Raw genomic sequence first — 22701 nt, 5'->3', positions numbered from 1 at the left:
TTTTGCTCACCGTTCTTGTGATCATTTTGACCCACGGGGTGAGATCTTGCGTGGAGCCCCAGATCGAGGGGAGATTATCAGTGGTCTTGTATGTCTTCCATTTCCTAATAATTGCTCCCACAGTTGATTTCTTCAAACCAAGCTGCTTACCTATTGCAGATTCAGTCTCCCCAGCCTGGTGCAGGTCTACAATTTTGTTTCTGGTGTCCTTTGACAGCTCTTTGGTCTTGGCCATAGTGGAGTTTGGAGTGTGACTGTTTGAGGTTGTGGACAGGTGATTTTTATACTGATAACAAGTTCAAACAGGTGCCATTAATACAGGTAACGAGTGGAGGACAGAGGAGCCTCTTAAAGAAGAAAATACAGGTCTGTGAGAGCCAGAAATCTTGTTTGTTTGTAGGTGACCAAATACTTATTTTCCACCATAATTTGCAAATAAATTCATTAAAAATCCAATGTGATTTTCTGGAATTTTTTTCTCAATTTGTCTGTCATAGTTGACGTGTACCTATGATGAAAATTACAGGCCTCTCTCATCTTTTAAGTGGGAGAACTTGCACAATTGGTGGCTGACTAAATACTTTTTTTCCCCACTGTAAATAACACACACACAAACGTAATCCAGGAACATCATGGCATGCATTTATCAATAATGAGGATCAATGTGTCAGCAGGAGTCCTCATTCCCACACACAAATCCAGTTTGTCATATTGTCTGAGTCATGTTAAACTTTATGTTAGACTTTTGTTTATTGTGTTCTCTTAAAATATTGCAGTAGTAGAAAGGGCAGAGAACTTTTCAGAAGAGAGATGAGAATTGAAAATGAATCCCAGGAAATAAGAGACGGATGATCTTTCTATCTTTCTTCTGCCCACACATAGCACACAATCAATGTAATTGAACAGAGGAACAAGCAGGGCCCTTCAAAGTCTGGCTCATGCTGTTTACAGTACTTATGTACTCAGATGATTGGAGTTATGCCAGGGCACATGAATGAGTCATCACAGGCTTGTCTCTGACCATTGAGAATGGGTATGATTGAGCATGTATAATCTTGTCTTCACATTCCCAGATGAGGCCTATCAGAGTTGGCTAAGTTACTTTCTAAATGTAATCCGTTAAAGTTAATAGTTACCTTTACAATATTGTAATCAGTAACGTAACTTTTGTATTACCCAAACTCAGTAACTTAATCGTATTACTTTCAAATTACTTTTGGATTAATTTCCCCTTAAGAAGCATTAGAAAATGACACAAAGGATCCATCAAACACACTTGGTGTGTCAACATAGTGGTCTCTGACTTGTGGTCAGACTCGATCAGGTAGAACAAACTTAAACTTGCACCTTTTTTCAATGCTGAATTGAATGTCAATGATAAAACACAAAGTTGCCATAACGTATTTGTTCGCAAACATCCTTTCTGAATTTAAAAGTAATCTAATAATGAATCATCTAGTTTTTCAAAAGTATCTGTAATCAGATTACGGTTTTAAAATGTGTAATCAAATTACAAGTAATTGATTACATGTAATCAGTTACTCCCCAACCCTGAGGTCTGTTGGGAGCAGTAGTCTTGTTGTTTTAAGGATGTTCAGTGAAGTTCAGTGAGTGTGTGTGACTGTAAATTAACTTGCAGTCACACTTGAGGTACAGCCCACTGGGCAAAAACTGGTTGAAGCAACGTTGTTGCAACATAATTTGTCAACGTATTGTGGCGTGGAATCTATGTGGACAATACATTGGATTTGTAAAAAGTCATCAACGTAAACTGTTGTTTTGAGGATGAAATTTCAACTACAGAATTATTTCATGGTAAACAATTTTCAACATAAACAAACTTTGTATAAAATATATTGAATTTGTACCTTTGAAACAACGTCAGATCTTCAACGTTATATCCACTATCAGTAGAAAAAACAGTCTGGGAAGCACCTCCTACTGGAGAGTTGATCTATATACAGTTATCCATTTGGTCTCCCATCATCCAGGATTTTGAACAATGCCAGCCCTGCTTAGCTTTGATATTTGATATACTACTACCAGGATGCTATCTTGAGAATAATTATTGAGAGATCTCTTAATAACTAAATAGATTCACTGTTGCTATAGAAGTCATTCTAAAAGGTAAGTTTAACAGAGCAAATGAAATGTAACCATACTCTCTATAAGTCATATACAGTGGGGGAGAAAAGTATTTAGTCAGCCACCAATTGTGCAAGTTCTCCCACTTAAAAACATGAGAGAGGCCTGTAATTTTCATCATAGGTACACGTCAACTATGACAGACAAATTGAGATTTTTTTTCTCCAGAAAATCACATTGTAGGATTTTTAATGAATTTATTTGCAAATATGGTGGAAAATAAGTATTTGGTCACCTACAAACAAGCAAGATTTCTGGCTCTCACAGACCTGTAACTTCTTCTTTAAGAGGCTGCTCTGTCCTCCACTCGTTACCTGTATTAATGGCACCTGTTTGAACTTGTTATCAGGATAAAAGACACCTGTCCACAACCTCAAACAGTCACACTCCAAACTCCACTATGGCCAAGACCAAAGAGCTGTCAAAGGACACCAGAAACAAAATTGTAGACCTGCACCAGGCTGGGAAGACTGAATCTGCAATAGGTAAGCAGCTTGGTTTGAAGAAATCAACTGTGGGAGCAATTATTAGGAAATGGAAGACATACAAGACCACTGATAATCTCCCTCGATCTGGGGCTCCACGCAAGATCTCACCCCGTGGGGTCAAAATGATCACAAGAACGGTGAGCAAAAATCCCAGAACCACACGGGGGGACCTAGTGAATGACCTGCAGAGAGCTGGGACCAAAGTAACAAAGCCTACCATCAGTAACACACTACGCCGCCAGGGACTCAAATCCTGCAGTGCCAGACGTGTCCCCCTGCTTAAGCCAGTACATGTCCAGGCCCGTCTGAAGTTTGCTAGAGTGCATTTGGATGATCCAGAAGAGGATTGGGAGAATGTCATATGGTCAGATGAAACCAAAATATAACTTTTTGGTAAAAACTCAACTCGTCGTGTTTGGAGGACAAAGAATGCTGAGTTGCATCCAAAGAACACCATACCTACTGTGAAGCATGGGGGTGGAAACATCATGCTTTGGGGCTGTTTTTCTGCAAAGGGACCAGGACGACTGATCCGTGTAAAGGAAAGAATGAATGGGGCCATGTATCGTGAGATTTTGAGTGAAAACCTCCTTCCATCAGCAAGGGCATTGAAGATGAAATGTGGCTGGGTCTTTCAGCATGACAATGATCCCAAACACACCGCCTGGGCAACGAAGGAGTGGCTTCGTAAGAAGCATTTCAAGGTCCTGGAGTGGCCTAGCCAGTCTCCAGATCTCAACCCCATAGAAAATCTTTGGAGGGAGTTCAAAGTCCGTGTTGCCCAGCGACAGCCCCAAAACATCACTGTTCTAGAGGAGATCTGCATGGACCAGCAACAGTGTGTGAAAACCTTGTGAAGACTTACAGAAAACGTTTGACCTGTGTCATTGCCAACAAAGGGTATATAACAAAGTATTGAGAAACTTTTGTTATTGACCAAATACTTATTTTCCACCATAATTTGCAAATAAATTCATTAAAAATTTTCTGGATTTTCTTTTCTCATTTTGTCTGTCATAGTTGACATGTACCTATGATGAAAATTACAGGCCTCTCTCATGTTTTTAAGTGGGAGAACTTGCATAATTGGTGGCTGACTAAATACTTTTTTCCCCCACTGTATCATCAATGACACTATCTAGGTATGTATTGCATTTGCGAAGTCATCAACCCAGGGTTCAACTAAAAGTAGACAATACATATAGGCCTAGGGTTTCAAGCTTTGGTTGATGTCAAATGTAATCTTCAAGTTAATAATGAATATGTTGGATTCAAGTCTCCATTTCAACAAAAAATAGAAGTTTATGAATAGGACTAAATAAGAAAACACTTTATTTAAAGTGCATTTCAAGTTTGATTTGATTTAGTCCCATTCTTTAACTTAGATTTTTGGTTAAGATGGAGAGGTGAATCCAACATATAAATTATTAATTTGTAGACAAACTGGAATTAAAGTCAGACTAAGTCAGTGAAACAAAATATACATCTCCTTCAAATGTTGATATTTGGTTGCAACCAAACACAATTCATTATCACTTTAGCAATACAATAAATAGCTTGTCGAAAAGTTAAGTAATGCTATGTTGGATTCACGTTTCTAACTAAACCAAAAATAAAAGTAAAGAATGGGATTAACCCAGTGGCTCAGATATCCAAGCATTCGATAGATCTTTAAATGTTGATATTTGATTGTGTTTTTCAATTTGACATGACTTTGTAATACAGTAAATAACCTAAAGTTAAGGTTGCTGTATGAATACAAAATATCTGCCATTTTATTCCCATTTGAACTTTGTTGTGCTTTTAAATGGTTAAAAGTGCAGTGATAACACATTTACAGTGGCTTGCGAAAGTATTCACCCCCCTTGGCATTTTTCCTATTTTGTTGCCTTACAACCTGGAATTAAAATTGATTTTTTGGGGGGTTTGTATCATTTGATTTACACAACATGCCTACCACTCTGAAGATGCAAAATATTTTTCTTGTGAAACAAACAAGAAAGAAGACAAAAAAAACAGAAAACTTGAACGTGCATAACTATTCACCCCCCCCAAAGTCAATACTTTGTAGAGACACTTTTTGCAGCAATTACAGCTGCAAGTCTCTTGGGGTATGTCTCTATAAGCTTGGCACATCTAGCCACTGGGATTTTTGCCCATTCTTCAAGGCAAAACTGCTCCAGCTCCTTCAAGTTGGATGGGTTCCGCTGATGTACAGCAATCTTTAAGTCATACCACATATTCTCAATTGGATTGAGGTCTGGGCTTTGACTAGGCCATTCCAATACATTTAAATGTTTCCCCTTAAACCACTCGAGTGTTGCTTTAGCAGTATGCTTAGGGTCATTGTCCTGCAGGAAGGTGAACCTCCGTCCCAGTCTCAAATCTCTGGAAGAATGAAACAGGTTTCCCTTAAGAATTTCCCTGTATTTAGCACCATCCATCATTCCTTCAATTCTGACCAGTTTCCCAGTCCCTGCCGATGAAAAACATCCCCACAGCATGATGCTGCCACCGCCATGCTTCACTGTGGGGATGGTGTTCTCGGGGTGATGAGAGGTGTTTGCGCCAGACATAGCGTTTTCCTTCATGGCCAAAAAGCTAAATTTTAGTCTCATCGGGGGTGTGCAAAGCTGTCATCAAGGCAAAGGTTGGCTATTTGAATATATTTTGATTTGTTAAACACTTTTTTGGTTACTACATGATTCCATATTTGTAATTTCATAGTTTTGATGTCTTCACTATTATTCTACAATGTAAAAAACTGCAAAAATAAAGAAAAACCATTGAATGAGTAGGTGTGTCCAAACTTTTGACTGGTAGTGTATATATATATACAGTGACGGAAAAAAGTATTTGATCCCCTGCTGATTTTGTACGTTTGCCCACTGACAAAGACATGATCAGTCTATAATTTTAATGGTAGGTTTATTTGAGCAGTGAGAGACAGAATAACAACAAAAAAATCCAGAAAAACGCATGTCAAAAATGTTATAAATTGATTTGCATTTTAATGAAGGAAATAAGTATTTGACCCGTCTGCAAAACATGACTTAATACTTGGTGGCAAACCCTTGTTGGCAATCACAGAAGTCAGACGTTTCTTGTAGTTGGCCATCAGGTTTGCACACATCTCAGGAGGGATTTTGTCCCACTCTTCTTTATAGATCTTCTCCAAGTTATTAAGGTTTCGAGGCTGACGTTTGGCAACTCGAACCTTCAGCTCCATCCACAGACTTTCTATGAGATTAGGTCTGGAGACTGGCTAGGCCACTCCAGGACCTTAATGTGCTTCTTCTTGAGCCACTCCTTTGTTGCCTTGGCCGTGTGTTTTGGGTCATTGTCATGCTGGAATACCCATCCACGACCCATTTTGAATGCCCTGGCTGAGGGAAGGAGGTTCTCACCTAAGATTTGACGGTACATGGCCCCGTCCATCGTCCCTTTGATGCGGTGAAGTTGTCCTGTCCCCTTAGCAGAAAAACACCCCCAAAGCATAATGTTTCCACCTCCATGTTTGACGGTGGGGATGGTGTTCTTGGGGTCATAGGCAGCATTCCTCCTCCTCCAAACACGGCGAGTTGAGTTGATGCCAAAGAGCTCAATTTTGGTCTCATCTGACCACAACACTTTCACCCAGTTCTCCTCTGAATCATTCAGATGTTCATTGGCAAACTTCAGACGGGCCGATATATGTGCTTTCTTGAGCAGGGGGACCTTGCGGGTGCTGCAGGATTTCAGTCCTTCACGGCGTAGTGTGTCACCAATTGTTTTCTTGGTGACTATGGTCCCAGCTGCCTTGAGATCATTGACAAGATCCTCCCGTGTAGTTTCTGGGCTGATTCCTCACCCTTCTCATGATCATTGCAACTCCACGAGGTGAGATCTTGCATGGAGCCCCAGGCCGAGGGAGATTGACAGTTATTTTGTGTTTCTTCCATTTGCGAATAATCGCACCAACTGTTGTCACCTTCTCACCAAGCTGCTTGGCGATGGTCTTGTAGCCCATTCCAGCCTTGTGTAGGTCTACAATCTTGTCCCTGACATCCTTGGAGAGCTCTTTGGTCTTGGCCATGGTGGAGAGTTTGGAATCTGATTGATTGATTGCTTCTGTGGACAGGTGTCTTTTATACAGGTAACAAGCTGAGATTAGGAGCACTCCCTTTAAGAGTGTGCTCCTAATCTCAGCTCGTTACCTGTATAAAAGACACCTGGGAGCCAGAAATCTTTCTGATTGAGAGGGGGTCAAATACTTATTTCCCTCATTAAAATGCAAATCAATTTATAACATTTTTGACATGCGTTTTTCTGGATTTTTTTGTTGTTATTCTGTCTCTCACTGTTCAAATAAACCTACCATTAAAATTATAGACTGATCATTTCTTTGTCAGTGGGCAAACTTACAAAATCAGCACGGGATCAAATACTTTTTCCCCTCACTGTAGGTGTTTTAAACCAATGGCTGTTTCAGCATGTACCAAATAACAATACCAAACATACATAAACTTAGCAAACATTTAAAAAGACAACATAAAATAATCAAAGTGACTTGACTGAATATATATTTAATAAACATTTAAAAACAATCCATTATACTATAGACCTGCTAAATTAATCACATCCAGAATAAAAAAAAAACAGAAACAGAATGAAAAAATGTATTATATTTTGTATTTATTTTAGAAGATGAAAAAAAATGTCATTAAGCAAACATTGGATGACTTGGTGAAGGTGTGGTAGAGAGAAGCTGTTTTCTTCCCCCTCCTTCATCCATGGTGCTCCTTCAAAATAGCATTAGGAGAGTCCTGTGAACATCAACAGTCATGAACTTGTAGTTCTGAACAGCACCATCTTCCTAATTAATAACTTTGACATATTGGTATAATATGAAATCTGATGGGCAACAGCATCACCCCCATTGTCAAAAGACATGTTTAAAGATTATTTCAGTCAAGCATGTTGCCATGATGTGTAGAAGCTGTTATTGAGAAAAGGGAATATTAATCATAAATACATAGAAAACGTTGTTGTTCCATGTAGATGGTGGATGGGGCTGGTAGTCATGGATAATGATGGATGTTAGTCATCCTAGAGAATAATTTTAATTCAAATATAGTCCACTCCAGATCAGCTAAACGTTCACACAATACTCACTGTTCTTGTTACAAATGCATGGCTATTGTCTCACATTAATCAGGACCGCCCTGATCAATAGTCACAAGGTGCTTTACAGATACCCAGTCTGAAACCCCAAGAGCAAGCAAAGCAGAGGCAGAAGCACAGTGACTACCTGGCTAAACTTGATCAGCAGGGGTCTGAGACAAGGTAGAACGCCCGGTGAAATCAGGCCAGGGGTCCACAGCTGCAGTCGGAATGGCAGCACGACCAGGGGCTCAGGTCCTCCGGGAGGGGAGACACAGGCTGTTAGTGGGAGCATGCCTAAAATCACACATTACATCAGGGCCCATATTCACAGAGCATCCAATGCTGCTTTTCCACTGTAACATCAGTGTTACAATAGTGTGTACACCCTTATGTTATACTAGGGAAATTGTTTCCATAGCTAGAGCTGACAGTGAGGACTTGTGAAGAGAAGAATGAACAACCTCTGCATAATCAAAACAGTTGCTTTGTGAGAAGATGTTAAAGTTTACAGTTAGCCATTGTTATGTAAATGCCAGCTGAAAAGTACCAGTGGCCTGGCTTTGGCCCCAAGTGAGAGCAGGTCCGCCATGGACCAGTGAGACACAGGTGCCGGCCCGCGTAGATGGACACAGAAAAGTCTGAGCCTTTTGGCTAAAACACTGAGGTAAATCCTGTATGGAAATGCGCCACAAGAGTAGCAGTGCTGATCTAGGGTCAGATCCCATCAGTCAATATAATTTGATTCACTATGATCTAAAATGTCAAACTGATCCTAGATCAGCACTCCTACTCTAAGATGCTTTGTGAATAAGGGTCCTGATAAGACAAGTTGACCATAGCCCCCGGCACATAAACTATTGCAGAATAATTACTGGGGACTGAGACAGGGGGGTTGGGAGGCACTGTGGCCCTGTCCAATGTCAGACCTGGAGAGGGCCAGTCAGGAAGGAGCTCACCCAATCACTCTGAGGCAGTGGTTGTGTGGCTAGCAGAGGCAGAGGTGTGCTTAGCAGATCTGAAAGAGAAGCATAACATTATTTGAATGAGAATTCAGTCCACTTGACAATTCAAACAGAATTCAGTATTCTTCATGCTGATGGTTTGTACAACAGACAGATAGCAATACAGTACAAATATATTAAAACATAATATGGAATGTAACACAGATACAGATTATATGCATGAGGTGGTTTAAAATAAGACAATTACTACAGGTAGCTTCAGTAGCTCTATCCATGCTTTTCCTGAAAATGTTGATCTGATATTATAGCTAGCTAGTTAATGTTGTTCTAGCTAGCTCACCCAAAGCGGGCTTTTCCCCTCCTCGCTGGTCTGCAGATGCATGACTACATGATCATGATGTTGTGGCTTTAACATTTAACGGACACGAGAACAACAACAACTAGCTAGCTATATCAGATAGACATTTTCAGGAAAAGCTAGAATCTGACAGAATCTGAGCGATCTCACCTTTTTATCTGTGTAGGAGTTAGCTCTCATCTCGTCTGGGCACTGCATCAGCCAGATGAAGCAACTGCACAACAACTGTTGTATTTATTCACACATAACATTATGTGCTTGCAAGTGTTATTGCATTTATTCTCAAAATAATATACTTTTGCAAATGTTTTTTGCAACTACAAAACTGGATATACAGGTGCAACTCATATTGTACATGTGAAAATCATACTTTACATGCTTGTACACTTATGGCACTATTTTACCTTCATAAGCTAGCTTGTTTAAATATCTTAGCTGGCCTGCAGTAACTAAATCTACTGAATAAGACTCATATTCCTTTCAATCTTTTACCCAATTTTAGCAGAGATGCAGAGTTTCTTTAAAGAAATAACCACCAGTCAGCAGGATACAGACAGCTCAAGAGGTATGCTTATAGATACAATACGTAGAAAAATTGGCAGATTTTTATTTACATAGAATTAAGCATAATGATTATGGCTCTAGATTGCAAAAAAAAGCTGTTTCAGGTGTTTGAAAAATGCAAAACTCGCCAACTGACGTGCTTTGTGTCCCCTCAGATCTTTGGGTTGTATGATACCATTGGCTGTGCCTCACATTTGTGAAAACTGACCAGTATTTGCAAAATGTCAGTGTAGGAATACAGAATCAGCAAACTAAAATACCTGCTGAATCAACATGAGAAACGAAGAGATGAACATAAATCAAGTGAGTGGCTTGTCATACATCATGAATAAACGGACAAGAGATTGAAGCCGTGAAACAAACATAATGACATTGCACATTAGCTGTGAATACTGAGCAAAAATATCAGATTTCTGAGGACTGTCGCATCTCACTGAAAAAAATAGATAAACTCCACTGCATTGTCTGTTAATCAATAACGTCTGTTATGTCCTTCATCCATCTAGATGGGCTCATTTGGAGAACAGGTTGGATGTTTAAGGTTTGACAGATTTATGATACTAGGCAGTTCTTCACCACCTGTTCAAACACCACAGATGCAATGATGCCATTTTATGTCATTATCAGATTGTAATTTGGATCTGTATTTCAGTTATCCATCACAATAATTGAGTGGCAAAGTATTCAGTTTTCTTTCATCTGGTATGGCTGCTGCTGTGTGAGTGAGTGGCTATGATTGTGTGCTAAGAGTGTGTGTACTGTATGAGTGTGTCTGACTCAGAGGCACTTGCCATAAGTGGTCCTGTATGGCTCAGTTTTGTAGGGCATGGTGCTTGCACTGCCAGAGTTCTAGGTTTGCTTCCCGCAGCCACCCATATGTAAAAAATGCATGTGTGACTGTAAATTGCTTTGGATAAAAGCGTCTGCTAAATGGCATATATTATTATAAGGAAACTACATCTGGAAATATACAGTATGTAATAAAGAGAGAAAGGAAGAAAGATTTGTGATATGACAGACTTCTTGTTGTAGGAGGACAACACTAAGTGTGTTTTTGTATCAGAGAAACCTTTATATTGAATTTAATGTATTATTGGCTACACTCTTGATAATCTGAGGTAGGCTTGACAATGAACAGCAGTTATGTATTTTCATATTCCACTGATTAGTAATTGGATGAATACAATGCACATTTTCATTTGCTTTTTAATTTATGGAATGTATGATGGTGTCATGCATCTTATTGTTTGTTTTTGTCAATTTTCAAACCAAATCATAGCTGCCAGTTAATTCAGTAGCACAGTCTCTCTCGCTCATTCATTTGTCACTCCAAAGTCTCCAAAGTAAAAGTCTCCAAAGTAATAGTATACACAGTAGTATACACAGTGGGTGCAGTCTACAGCATATTTGTCTATGGATTTGTTTCTGTCCCAAGACTGTCCTAAATGTACCTTGTATTTATCACTGAAACCTATCAGTATTCTAGAATGAAAGAGTAGACAGCTGCTGCCTCCAACAGACATCAAGGCAGCATTGCAGGAACATTGTAGACCCCTGCTGAATCCTACGGAAGTCCAGAGAGGACATATGAAAAAATAAGCAATTCCCTTGTTATGTCGAGATCACAACTTATTTATCTCATGATCACTACATAACAAAAGTTGTTTTGTCGAGATCACAAGATAATTCTCTCATGATCATGACATAACAAAAGTTGTTTTGTCGAGATCACAAAAGAAACTCTATAAATAGGACTTGACGTATTGATGATAGATTGACAGTATGGCTGAGGCGGCAGAGCCCACGGTGGATCAGCACATACGTTTGTATTGATTGCTACACTAAGGGATGGTACATTTTATGTTAACATCATGCTTTCATTTGTGTTTGGAGCTCATTATCAGTCTATAAGTTAGCCCTGAACAATCACTGACAGGCAGCACTGTCTCCCAGGCTGTGTGCCACCCCGAAGACCACTGCCAATTGCATGTAAGTAACAACGCAGCTAACTTGGCAAATCTTGTAAGCGAGCGAGCTAGCTAGCTAGTTAGCTACATAGTTTTGTTATCTAAGCTGGTTGTTAGCTTGAATCTCTGATATGTGTATAATTTTAAGGGACACTTCATGTTTTATGAATAATATCGAATTTTACAGAGTGGGTGAGCTCCATTCCTGACAGGCCGATCAGATTCAATAGCAGCCTCAGAGGCTGATAAGTCAGGATACTGCCTTGTAGGCAGTCTGCAAGGAGCCTTAAATATGAAACAGGCTACAAGGCAGCATCCTGATTTATCAGCCTATGAGGTTGCTTTTGAATCTGATCAGCCTGCCAGGAATAGAGCATACCCTCTCTGGATTATATGCATCAGCCTTTAAAGCGCTAACAGCTAAACTGCCTGCAAGGAGCTTTACCCATGAAACAGTCTACAAGGCAGCATCCTGATTTATCAACCTCTGAGGCTGACATTGAATCTGATTATCCTGTCCGGAATGGAGCTCACCCACTGTAAATTGAAATATTATCCACAAAACATGAAGTGACCCTTATAATTCTACACATCAGTTATGCAAGCTAACAACCAGCATAGATAACAAGCTATCTTACTAGCTAGCTAGCCAACATGACTACCTAGCTAACTACCTAGCTCACAATACTAGCCAAGTTAGCTGCGTTGTTCCTTGCATGTGATTGGCTGTGGTCTTGGGGGTGGCACTCAGCCTGGGAGACAGGGCTGCCTGTCAGGCATCGTTCAGGGCTTAAATACAGGGCTCCTTGATGAGGTGGTTATAATGCTTCTGAAGAAATGAATGGATGATACATGGTACTTTTGATTATCTCGTGATCACGAGGAAATTGTCTCGTGATCTCGACAAAACAACTCGTGTTATGTAGTGATCATGAGATAAATAGGTAATGATCTCGACATAATGAGATAATATTTTTATTTATTCATATGTCCTCTCTACATTTCCGTAGAATCCCGACATTCTCTGCATGTTTCTTTTCTGAAACAACATATGTGGCATTATACTACCACTAGATGGTAGCAGCTGCCCAAAATGATATCTAAGGGTTGTTGAGTCTGGCGTGAGGAGGAGGCTCAATAGTAGTTATTCAGTGCCTCTGTCCTCTGATTCTTCCTGTGCACGGTAACACTTTACTTGACACCCAGCGTCATAACAAGTTATGACACGGTCATAACCATGTCATAATATGTCATAACAGCTGACATTACTTGTCATAACCTGTCATAATATGGTCATAACACTGTCATGTAGACCTGTTGTGACATATATTGCATTATTTTATGGCTGGTTATGGCACCAACATATGAGTGTCAAAACCCACAAAACCTACCACTGTGTTATTTTATGGCTGGTTATTACACCTACATAAGAGTGTCAAATACCACAAAACCTACCACACAAGGCAAATCATTCCATTACACCATAGCCTACTTGTTAACAGTATGTTTATGTATATAACATTTTCTGAAATTGACCATATTAAATGATCATTGTAATTGCGCACAAATTGATGTCAGGCACCTATCCCAATGCTCTGTTGCTGATAAATGGGATGAATGAAGGAGCAGATTTCAGGAGCAGGACAGGCCTCCTGTAGCTCAGTTGGTAGAGCATGGCGCTTGCAATGCCAGGATTGTGGGTTCAATTCCCACGGGGGGCCAGTATGAAAAATGTATGCACTCACTAACTGTAAGTCGCTCTGGATAAGAGCGTCTGCTAAATGACTAAAATGTCAAATGAAAAAAAAACGACACCCTCTTTTTGACTGATGACTGACATACAGTTGAAGTCTGAAGTTTACATACACTTAGGTTGGAGTCATTAAAACTAGTTTTTCAACCACTCCACAGATTTCTTGTTAACAAACTATAGTTTTGGCAAGTCGGTTAGGACATCTACTTTGTGCATGACACAAGTAATGTTTCCAACAATTGTTTACAGACAGATTATTTCACTTATAATTCACTGTGTCACAATTCCAGTGGGTCAGAGGTTTACATACACTAAGTTGACTGTGCCTTTAAACAGCTTGGAAAATTCCAGAAAATGATGTCATGGCTTTAGAAGCTTCTGATAGGCTAATTGACATCATTTGAGTCAATTGGAGGTGTACCTGTGGATGTATTTCAAGGCCTACCTTCAAACTCAGTGCCTCTTCGCTTGACATCATGGGAAAATCAAAAGAAATCAGCCAAGACCTCAGAAAAAAAATTGTAGACCTCCACAAGTCTGGTTCATCCTTTGGAGCAATTTCCAAACACCTGAAGGTACCACGTTCATCTGTACAAACAATAGTACGCAAGTATAAACACCATGGGACCACGCAGCCGTCATACTGCTCAGGAAGGAGACACATTCTGTCTCCTAGAGATGAACGTACTTTGGTGCAAAAAGTGAAAATCAATCCCAGAACAACAGCAAAGGACCTTGTGAAAATGCTGGAGGAAACAGGTACAAAAGTATCTATAACCACAGTAAAACGAGTCCTATATCGACATAACCTGAAAGGCCGCTCAGCAAGGAAGAAGCCACTGCTCCAAAACAGCCATAAAAAACCCAGACTAGGGTTTGCAACTGAACATGGGGACAAAGATCGTACCTTTTGGAGAAATGTCCTCTGGTCTGATGAAACAAAAATAGAACTGTTTGGCCATAATGACCATCGTTATGTTTGGAGGAAAAAGGGGGATGCTTGCAAGCCGAAGAACACCATCCCAACCGTGAATCATGGGGTGGCAGCATCATGCTGTGGGGGTGCTTTGCTGCAGGAGGGACTGGTGCACTTCACAAAATAGATGGCATCACGAGGAAGGAAAGTGTATGTAAACTTCTGACCCAATGGGAATGTGATGAAATAAATAAAAGCTGAAATAAAATAATTATCTCTACTATTATTCTGAAATTTCACATTCTTAAAATAAAGTGGTGATCCTAACAGACCTAAGACAGGGAATTTTTACTAGGATTAAATGTCAGGAATTGTGAAAAACAGAGTTTAAATATATGTATTTGGCTAAGGTGTATGTACACTTCCGACTTCAACTGTAAGAGCATGTACTTTACGTGATAGGCCTATCTGGCTTATATGATTATGATGGTCATAATGCTTCTTGACAGTGTCATAAAGTGTATTTTCTTAGTCCAAGTAAAGTGACATTGGAGGGACATAATGCTTCTTGACAGTGTCATACAGTGTATTTTCTGCAAGTTATTTAAAATATGATGAAGAAAAAAAGCATTACTGTAAAGAATGCATTACAACAACAACAAAGGACTTAAGAAACAAACTTTAAAAAGAAAGGAACATATTTGGCAGGGAAAAAATACATATGAATAGATGTGGGTTTTGACACTCTTATATAGGTGTCATAACCAGCCATATAATTACGCAATATATGTCACAACAGGTGTAAATATATGGGTCATGACAGTGTTATGACCATATTATGACAGGTTTTGACAAGTTATGTCAGCTATTATGACATATTATGGCATGGTTATGACCGTGTCATAACGTGTTATGACGCTGGGTGTCAAGTAAAGTGTTACCCAAAGTAGGGCACTGTACTTGGAGAAGGACATGGAATGTCAGGACCGTGGGAGTGATGAGGACACATTCATTGCATTATGCTATGGGCATAATAACACAGTACTAGCAAGGGAACTAATACAAAGCATCTAATAAAAACATGAGATGCTCATAGCTGCTTGGAGAACAGATAATCTAGGCACTGAAAGATCAATCTGCTCTCTGTTTTGCCAGATTTGTTCAATGTCTCCCATATGGATTTCATATAATGAAAACATGCACAGGGCAGACCACACACCAGCTGAGGATTTCACATCTAAGTACCATAGGGTTATCAGTAAACTCTCAAAATAATATCCAAGCCACTTCACCTGTGTTGGATCGAACTGTTGTTCTCTAATGCATGCTTTTAACCCTGCATTAACTGTGTCATGGGAGCCAAGCTTGTGTGCAAGTAACATTCATTATAAATGTAGACTAGAGCAGATTGGTTCCATAGAGGTCTATCTACAGCCCTGGGCCCGTATTCAAGTGTAGGAGTGCTGATCTAGGATCAGGTATCCCCTGTTCATGTAATCTTATTCATCATGATCTAAAAGGCCAAATTGATCCTAGACTAGCACTATGACGCTTTATGAATATGGGCCCTGGCACTGATCCTCACACAGCATCCATAAAGACAAACCCATGCTCTGTCTTCTAAGACGTCATTTTACCAATGGATACAATGGCTCTGGTAAGATGTAAAGTATTCACAGAATATCTGAACTGTTCTTTATACAACAACCCCAAACATGCTAGAGCAGAGCAAAGGTGATGACATGTGTGGCACCATTATGGCTGACCAGTGAAACACTGGACAACTATGTGGTGAAACGAAGAGCTGTCTCTAGACTGAGGTGATGAACCAGGATGGGATGATGAACCAGGATCTGCTTAGAGCACAGCACGGACATATGGTGATGACATCATGTGACTAGTGATGATATCATAGGCTTGTAGTTGCAGTGACAAAGATGATTACGAAAATATATAATATAACCTCTAATGACATAAAAATATATAACTCATTGAGATAGATACAACATCTCTAATTCGATGGTAATAACAATGTTACAGGCCTGTTGCAATGATATTAGCTTCCCATTTCCTTTAAAGACTTGCGTGTGTGTTTTTTTTTATGCGTGCACATCTATGTGTGTGTGTATGTGTATGTGAGACACAGGCAGACTCCTCCAGTTCTCTGCCTCCCCAGATTAATACCAGGGCTGTAGAAAGGGGCCCTCTATGCCCTGCAGGACAACTCCCAGGACAATGACTCCACTGTCTGACAACACCATCGCTAACTCCTGTTAACTGATACATGTGCAGATCCTCCACCTGTTCTTCCTGTGATAATAGTTATGACAACGTTTATGATGATGGCATGACCAAACCTTTCACTAGTGTATCAAATTGATTTGACAACATTACATAGACTGTTTACTTTCTTTTGCACGTATGACTTGTGCATTGTCTAGAAATAATACTTTTGAGGTGGAATAAGAGATGTACTGTGTTTTCTGTCAGAGATGACAAAGAGAACGAATTTGACTTCACAGATAGAGAGAAGATAACGAAGGCTTTCATGTGTCTATCTTACCATCTGCTTTGCTTGAACTTCAGCTGTCTTATACCTATTATGTTTAGGCTATATAACATATGTTTTATTCTTAATTCAACAGTCATTCCGAAATCAACAGTAGCTGTTGGAGAACGTGTGACTATACTCCTTGTCTGCTCAGCAGCAGTAGCCTACACCTGAACAAAAATCTCCTATAAATAAAGTGCATGAATTCAGAAAGTGTCAGTCTATATCTTCCCTGTGTTGGTATCATCTCGCAGCTCTGTAGTTTGATTTTAAATGTATATTTTGCATACGTCTGTCAAAATGTTGAATAATGGTAGGCGTATACGAATAGCCCTATAGTTTATGTTTGGCCTATTTTGAATCAAAAGATTGGAGGACCACGGACTACTGCGCATAGCGCACTATTTTACAGCAAATCCTTTCGATTCCGATTGGGCGGATTAATTCACGTGTGTATGGAGGCAGTGGCTTGTCACTCATTCTTTGAACAGTGTGCTGGCGCTGATCTTCTGCCGCTGCTATATCGATTGTCAACTATACATAATACCAATTTGCCATACGAAAAATAAATAGCTAGCAATATGGGAATGTATTACTTTTGAAAATATCAAGAACAACCACATATTACAGGGACCACATTCTTCATTAAGACATTTGCGTGGTCTAATCAAGGAGTTGCGATGCTCCACGCAAAGGATATCCTTTTAGCTCTGCTTCTCGTGGGCTCTACAGGTAAGATAGCTAAGCTAATGTTACAGTTTTTCGTAATTACTGCTATTCAGGCCAGGTATTCGATAAAATACTCGAATCGGGAAAGGTGGACTGTGCGTCCATGACAATCTGCATCCATTGAAGGACTGTGTACATGTCCCTCCCTCGGCAGTATGAGGTGGATGGATGTAAGATTGTCCAATAAAACGTTTTTGAATGGGATGGTCTTTTCATGTGAATTGGCTGGCTAGCTGCTGCCATATTGTTAACATATTCTGCCATGGTGTACACGAGTAAACATTTGCTTAGTTAATAATGCATTATTATATTTGATACGTAGCTAGTCGTTTTATCATTTTCTGAGGACAACTATAATTTTCACCACAAGTGTTAGCTAGCTAACCTTACCTACCTAGCCAGCTTTCCCATCAGCAAAGCCCCTTATTCCAGCAAGGCGAGGCTTTTAAATTATGTTAAAACTATTGGCATGCACGTGTGATACGTTTAAGTTGCTCTCATTACATTAGGGTTTATCTTTAGTTGTCATATCACCAGTAATTGCATTGATATAGAATACAGTATGGATTTGCCTATTGAATGGATAGCTTGCAAAACGTTTGCAAGCAACCTGAAATTTAGCTAACACTGAAGGAGTTTCTGAAATTGAGATTTAGCTACTGTCACAAGTGCGCTACTTTCACTCGCTTGCAATTTTGTTAGCATCCATTTTACTATGGTCCAGGTCCACACCTAGGTGGTCCAGCCCTATCATCACAGGGAAGGGAATTTGGACCGGAATTATCGGCAGTATTGGGGAGAGGCACGACACCCACGCGACTCCGGTAAACATCTACATTGTTTTCAAGGAGGAGACCTCCAAACAGCATGCTTTATAGTTAGATCGTGAAAAATGTTTTATTAGAGATAACTCTTTCGATGTTACTGAGTAACGAATCCAGCAAGACTTCTCATTCTCAACAAAGCAAAGCCCCTCCAAATTAAGATTAAGATCACTTTATTGGTCAATTGCACACAAGGTCCAACCGGAATTTGACTTCTGCTTTTAAACACATCTCCTCTGAAAGACACACATACAGTGCATTCGGAAAGTATTCAGCAGAGGTGGGACAAAGTCATTGTTATGCAAGTCACAAGTAAGTCTCAAGTCTTTGCCCTCGAGTCCCGAGTCAAGTCAAGTCAAAGATGAGGCAAGTCCCAAGTCGAGTCAAAAGTCAAAGCCATCAAGTCTCAAGTCGAGTCCAAAGTCCTACATTTTAGTTTCGAGTCATTTCAAGTCCTCTTAGCAAGCCTTTGCAAGTCATTACAAGTCCTCGTAGCAAGTCTTCTCGAGTCATAAGGCGCAAGTCCAAGTCAAGTCACGAGTCATTGATGTTAAAGTCCAAGTCGAGTTGCAAGTCTTTGTACATTTTGTCGAGTCGAGTCTGAAGTCATCAAATTCATGACTCGAGTCTGACTCGAGTCCAAGTCACATGACTCGAGTCCACACCTCTGGTATTCAGACCCCTTGACTTTTCCGCATTTTGTTATGTTAAAGCCTTATTCTAAAATGTATTACATTGTTTCCACCCCTCATCAATCTACACACAATACCCCATAATGACAAAGCAAAAACAGGTTTAAAAACCGGAAATATGACATTTACATAAGTATTCAGACCCTTTACTCAGTGCTTTGTTGAAGCACCTTTGGCAGCGATTACAGCCTCAAGTCTTCTTGGGTGTGACACTACAAGCTTGGCACACCTGTATTTGGAGATTTTCTCCCATTCTTCTCTGCAGTTCCTCTCAAGTTCTGTCAGGTTGGATGGGGAGCGTCGCTGCACAGCTATTTTCAGGTATCTCCAGAGATCAAATCAAATCAAATCAAATCAAATTTTATTGGTCACATGCGCCGAATACAACAGGTGCAGACATTACAGTGAAATGCTTACTTACAGCCCTTAACCAACAGTGCATTTATTTTAAACAAAAAAAGTAAGAATAAAACAACAACAAAAAAAGTGTTGAGAAAAAAAGAGCAGAAGTAAAATAAAGTGACAGTAGGGAGGCTATATATACAGGGGGGTACCGTTGCAGAGTCAATGTGCGGGGGCACCGGCTAGTTGAGGTAGTTGAGGTAATATGTACATGTGGGTAGAGTTAAAGTGACTATGCATAAATACTTAACAGAGTAGCAGCAGCGTAAAAAGGATGGGGTGGGGGGGCAGTGCAAATAGTCCGGGTAGCCATGATTAGCTGTTCAGGAGTCTTATGGCTTGGGGGTAGAAGCTGTTGAGAAGTCTTTTGGACCTAGACTTGGCACTCCGGTACCGCTTGCCGTGCGGTAGCAGAGAGAACAGTCTATGACTAGGGTGGCTGGAGTCTTTGACAATTTTGAGGGCCTTCCTCTGACACCGCCTGGTATAGAGGTCCTGGATGGCAGGAAGCTTTGCCCCAGTGATGTACTGGGCCGTACGCACTACCCTCTGTAGTGCCTTGCGGTCGGAGGCCAAGCAGTTGCCATACCAGGCGGTGATGCAACCAGTCAGGATGCTCTCGATGGTGCAGCTGTAGAATTTTTTGAGGATCTGAGGACCCATGCCAAATCTTTTTAGTCTCCTGAGGGGGAATAGGCTTTGTCGTGCCCTCTTCACGACTGTCTTGGTGTGTTTGGACCATGATAGTTCGTTGGTGATGTGGACACCAAGGAACTTGAAGGTCTCAACCTGTTCCACTACAGCCCTGTCGATGAGAATGGGGGCGTGCTCAGTCCTCTTTTTTTTTCCTGTAGTCCACAATCATCTCCTTTGTCTTGGTCACGTTGAGGGAGAGGTTGTTGTCCTGGCACCACACGGCCAGATCTCTGACCTCCTCCCTATAGGCTGTCTCATCGTTGTCGGTGATCAGGCCTACCACTGTTGTGTCGTCGGCAAACTTAATGATGGTGTTGGAGTCGTGCCTGGCCATGCAGTCATGGGTGAACAGAGAGTACAGGAGGGGGACTGAGCACGCACCCCTGAGGGGGCCCCCGTGTTGAGGATCAGTGTGGCAGATGTGTTGTTACCTACCCTTACCACCTGGGGGCGGCCCGTCAGGAAGTCCAGGATCCAGTTGCAGAGGGAGGTGTTTAGTCCCAGGATCCTTAGCTTAGTGATGAGCTTAGAGGGCACTATGGTGTTGAATGCTGAGCTGTAGTCAATGAATAGCATTCTCACGTAGGTGTTCCTCTTGTCCAGGTGGGAAAGGGCAGTGTGGAGTGCGATAGAGATTGCATCATCTGTGGATCTGTTGGGGCGGTATGCAAATTGGAGTGGGTCTAGGGTTTCTGGGATAATGCTGTTGATGTGAGCCATGACCAGTCTTTCAAAGCACTTCATGGCTACAGACGTCAGTGCTACGGGTCGGTAGTCATGTAGGCAGGTTATCTTAGAGTCCTTGGGCACGGGGACTATGGTGGTCTGCTTGAAACATGTTGGTATTACAGACTCAGTCAGGGACATGTTGAAAATGTCAGTGAAGACACTTGCCAGTTGGTCAGCACATGCTCGGAGTACACGTCCTGGTAATCCGTCTGGCCCTGCGGCCTTGTGAATGTTGACCTGCTTAAAAGTCTTACTCACATCGGCTACGGAGAGCGTGATCACATAGTCATCCGGAACAGCTGGTGCTCTCATGCATGCTTCAGTGTTGCTTGCCTCGAAGCGAGCATAGAAGTGGTTTAGCTCGTCTGGTAGGCTTGTGTCACTGGGCAGCTCGCGGCTGTGCTTCCCTTTGTAGTCTGTAATAGTTTTCAAGCCCTGCCACATCCGACGAGTGTCAGAGCCAGTGTAGTATGATTCAATCTTAGACCTGTATTGACTCTTTGCCTGTTTGATGGTTCGTCGGAGGTCATAGCGGGATTTCTTATAAGCGTCCGGGTTAGAGTCCCGTTCCTTGAAAGCGGCAGCTCTACCCTTTAGCTCAGTGCGGATGTTTCCTGTAATCCATGGCTTCTGATTGGGGTATGTACGTACGGTCACTGTGGGGGACGACATCATCGATGCACTTATTGATGAAGCCAGTGACTGATGTGGTGTACTCCTCAATGCTGTCTGAAGAATCCCGGAACATGTTCCAGTCTGTGCTAGCAAAACAGTCCTGTAGCTTAGCATCTGCGTCATCTGACCACTTTTTTATTAACCGAGTCACTGGTGCTTCCTGCTTTAGTTTTTGCTTATAAGCAGGAATCAGGAGGATAGAGTTATGGTCAGATTTGCCAAATGGAGGGCGAGGGAGAGCTTTGTATGCGTCTCTGTGTGTGGAGTAAAGGTGGTCTAGAGTTTTTTTCCCTCTGGTTGCACATTAAACATGCTGGTAGAAATTAGGTAGAACGGATTTAAGTTTCCCTGCATTAAAGTCCCCGGCCACTAGGAGCGCTGCATCTGGATGAGCGTTTTCCTGTTGATTAATGGCCTTGTACAACTCATTCAGTGCAATCTTAATGCCAGCATTGGTTTGTGGTGGTAAATAGACAGCTATGAAAAATATAGATGAAAACTCTCTTGGTAAATAGTGTGGTCTACAGCTTATCATAAGATACTCTACCTCAGGCGAGCAAAACCTCGAGACTTCCTTAGTATTTGATTTTGTGCACCAGCTGTTGTTTACAAATATACACAGACCGCCACCCCTTGTCTTACCGGAGTCAACTGTTCTGTCCTGCCGATGTAGCGTATAGCCTGCTAGCTGAATGTTATCATTGTTGTCGTTCAGCCACGACTCCGTGAAACATAAGATATTACAGTTTTTAATGTCCCGTTGGTAGGATAACCGTAATCTTAAATCGTCCATTTTATTTTCAAAAGATTGAACGTTGGCTAATAGGATTGATGGAAGAGGCAGTTTACTCGCTCGCCGTCGGATCCTTACAAGGCACCCCGATCTGCGTCCGCGATATCTCTGTCTCTTCCTCACGCGAATGACGGGGATTTGGGCCTTGTCGGGTGTCTGTATGATATCCTTCGCGGCCGCCTCGTTGAAGAAAAAATCTTCGTCCAATACAAGGTGAGTAATCGCTGTCCTGATATCCAGAAGCTCTTTTTGGTTATAAGAGACGATGGCAGAAACATTATGTACAAAATAAATTACAAATAACGCGGAAAA

General features: G+C 41.0%; 1 protein-coding gene across 11 annotated transcripts in view; it reads left to right on the top strand.

Moving 5' to 3' along the window:
- Nucleotides 1–17340: 17340 nt before the first annotated feature.
- The window catches only part of LOC121567988 (neural cell adhesion molecule 1), a 108612-nt gene continuing 103251 nt past the window's right edge, over nucleotides 17341–22701 (top strand). For all 11 annotated transcript variants that reach the window (XM_041878432.2, XM_041878431.2, XM_041878430.2 and 8 more), the window contains exon 1: nucleotides 17341–17581. In XM_041878432.2, the coding sequence (XP_041734366.2) occupies nucleotides 17530–17581 (52 nt within the window). In that variant the 5' untranslated portion in view covers nucleotides 17341–17529. The remainder of the gene's footprint in view (nucleotides 17582–22701) is intronic.

The sequence above is a fragment of the Coregonus clupeaformis genome, chromosome 6 (genome assembly GCF_020615455.1).
Source record: "Coregonus clupeaformis isolate EN_2021a chromosome 6, ASM2061545v1, whole genome shotgun sequence".
In the NCBI taxonomy this organism is placed as follows: domain Eukaryota; kingdom Metazoa; phylum Chordata; class Actinopteri; order Salmoniformes; family Salmonidae; genus Coregonus; species Coregonus clupeaformis.
This window is presented reverse-complemented; position numbering and strand designations above follow the sequence as displayed.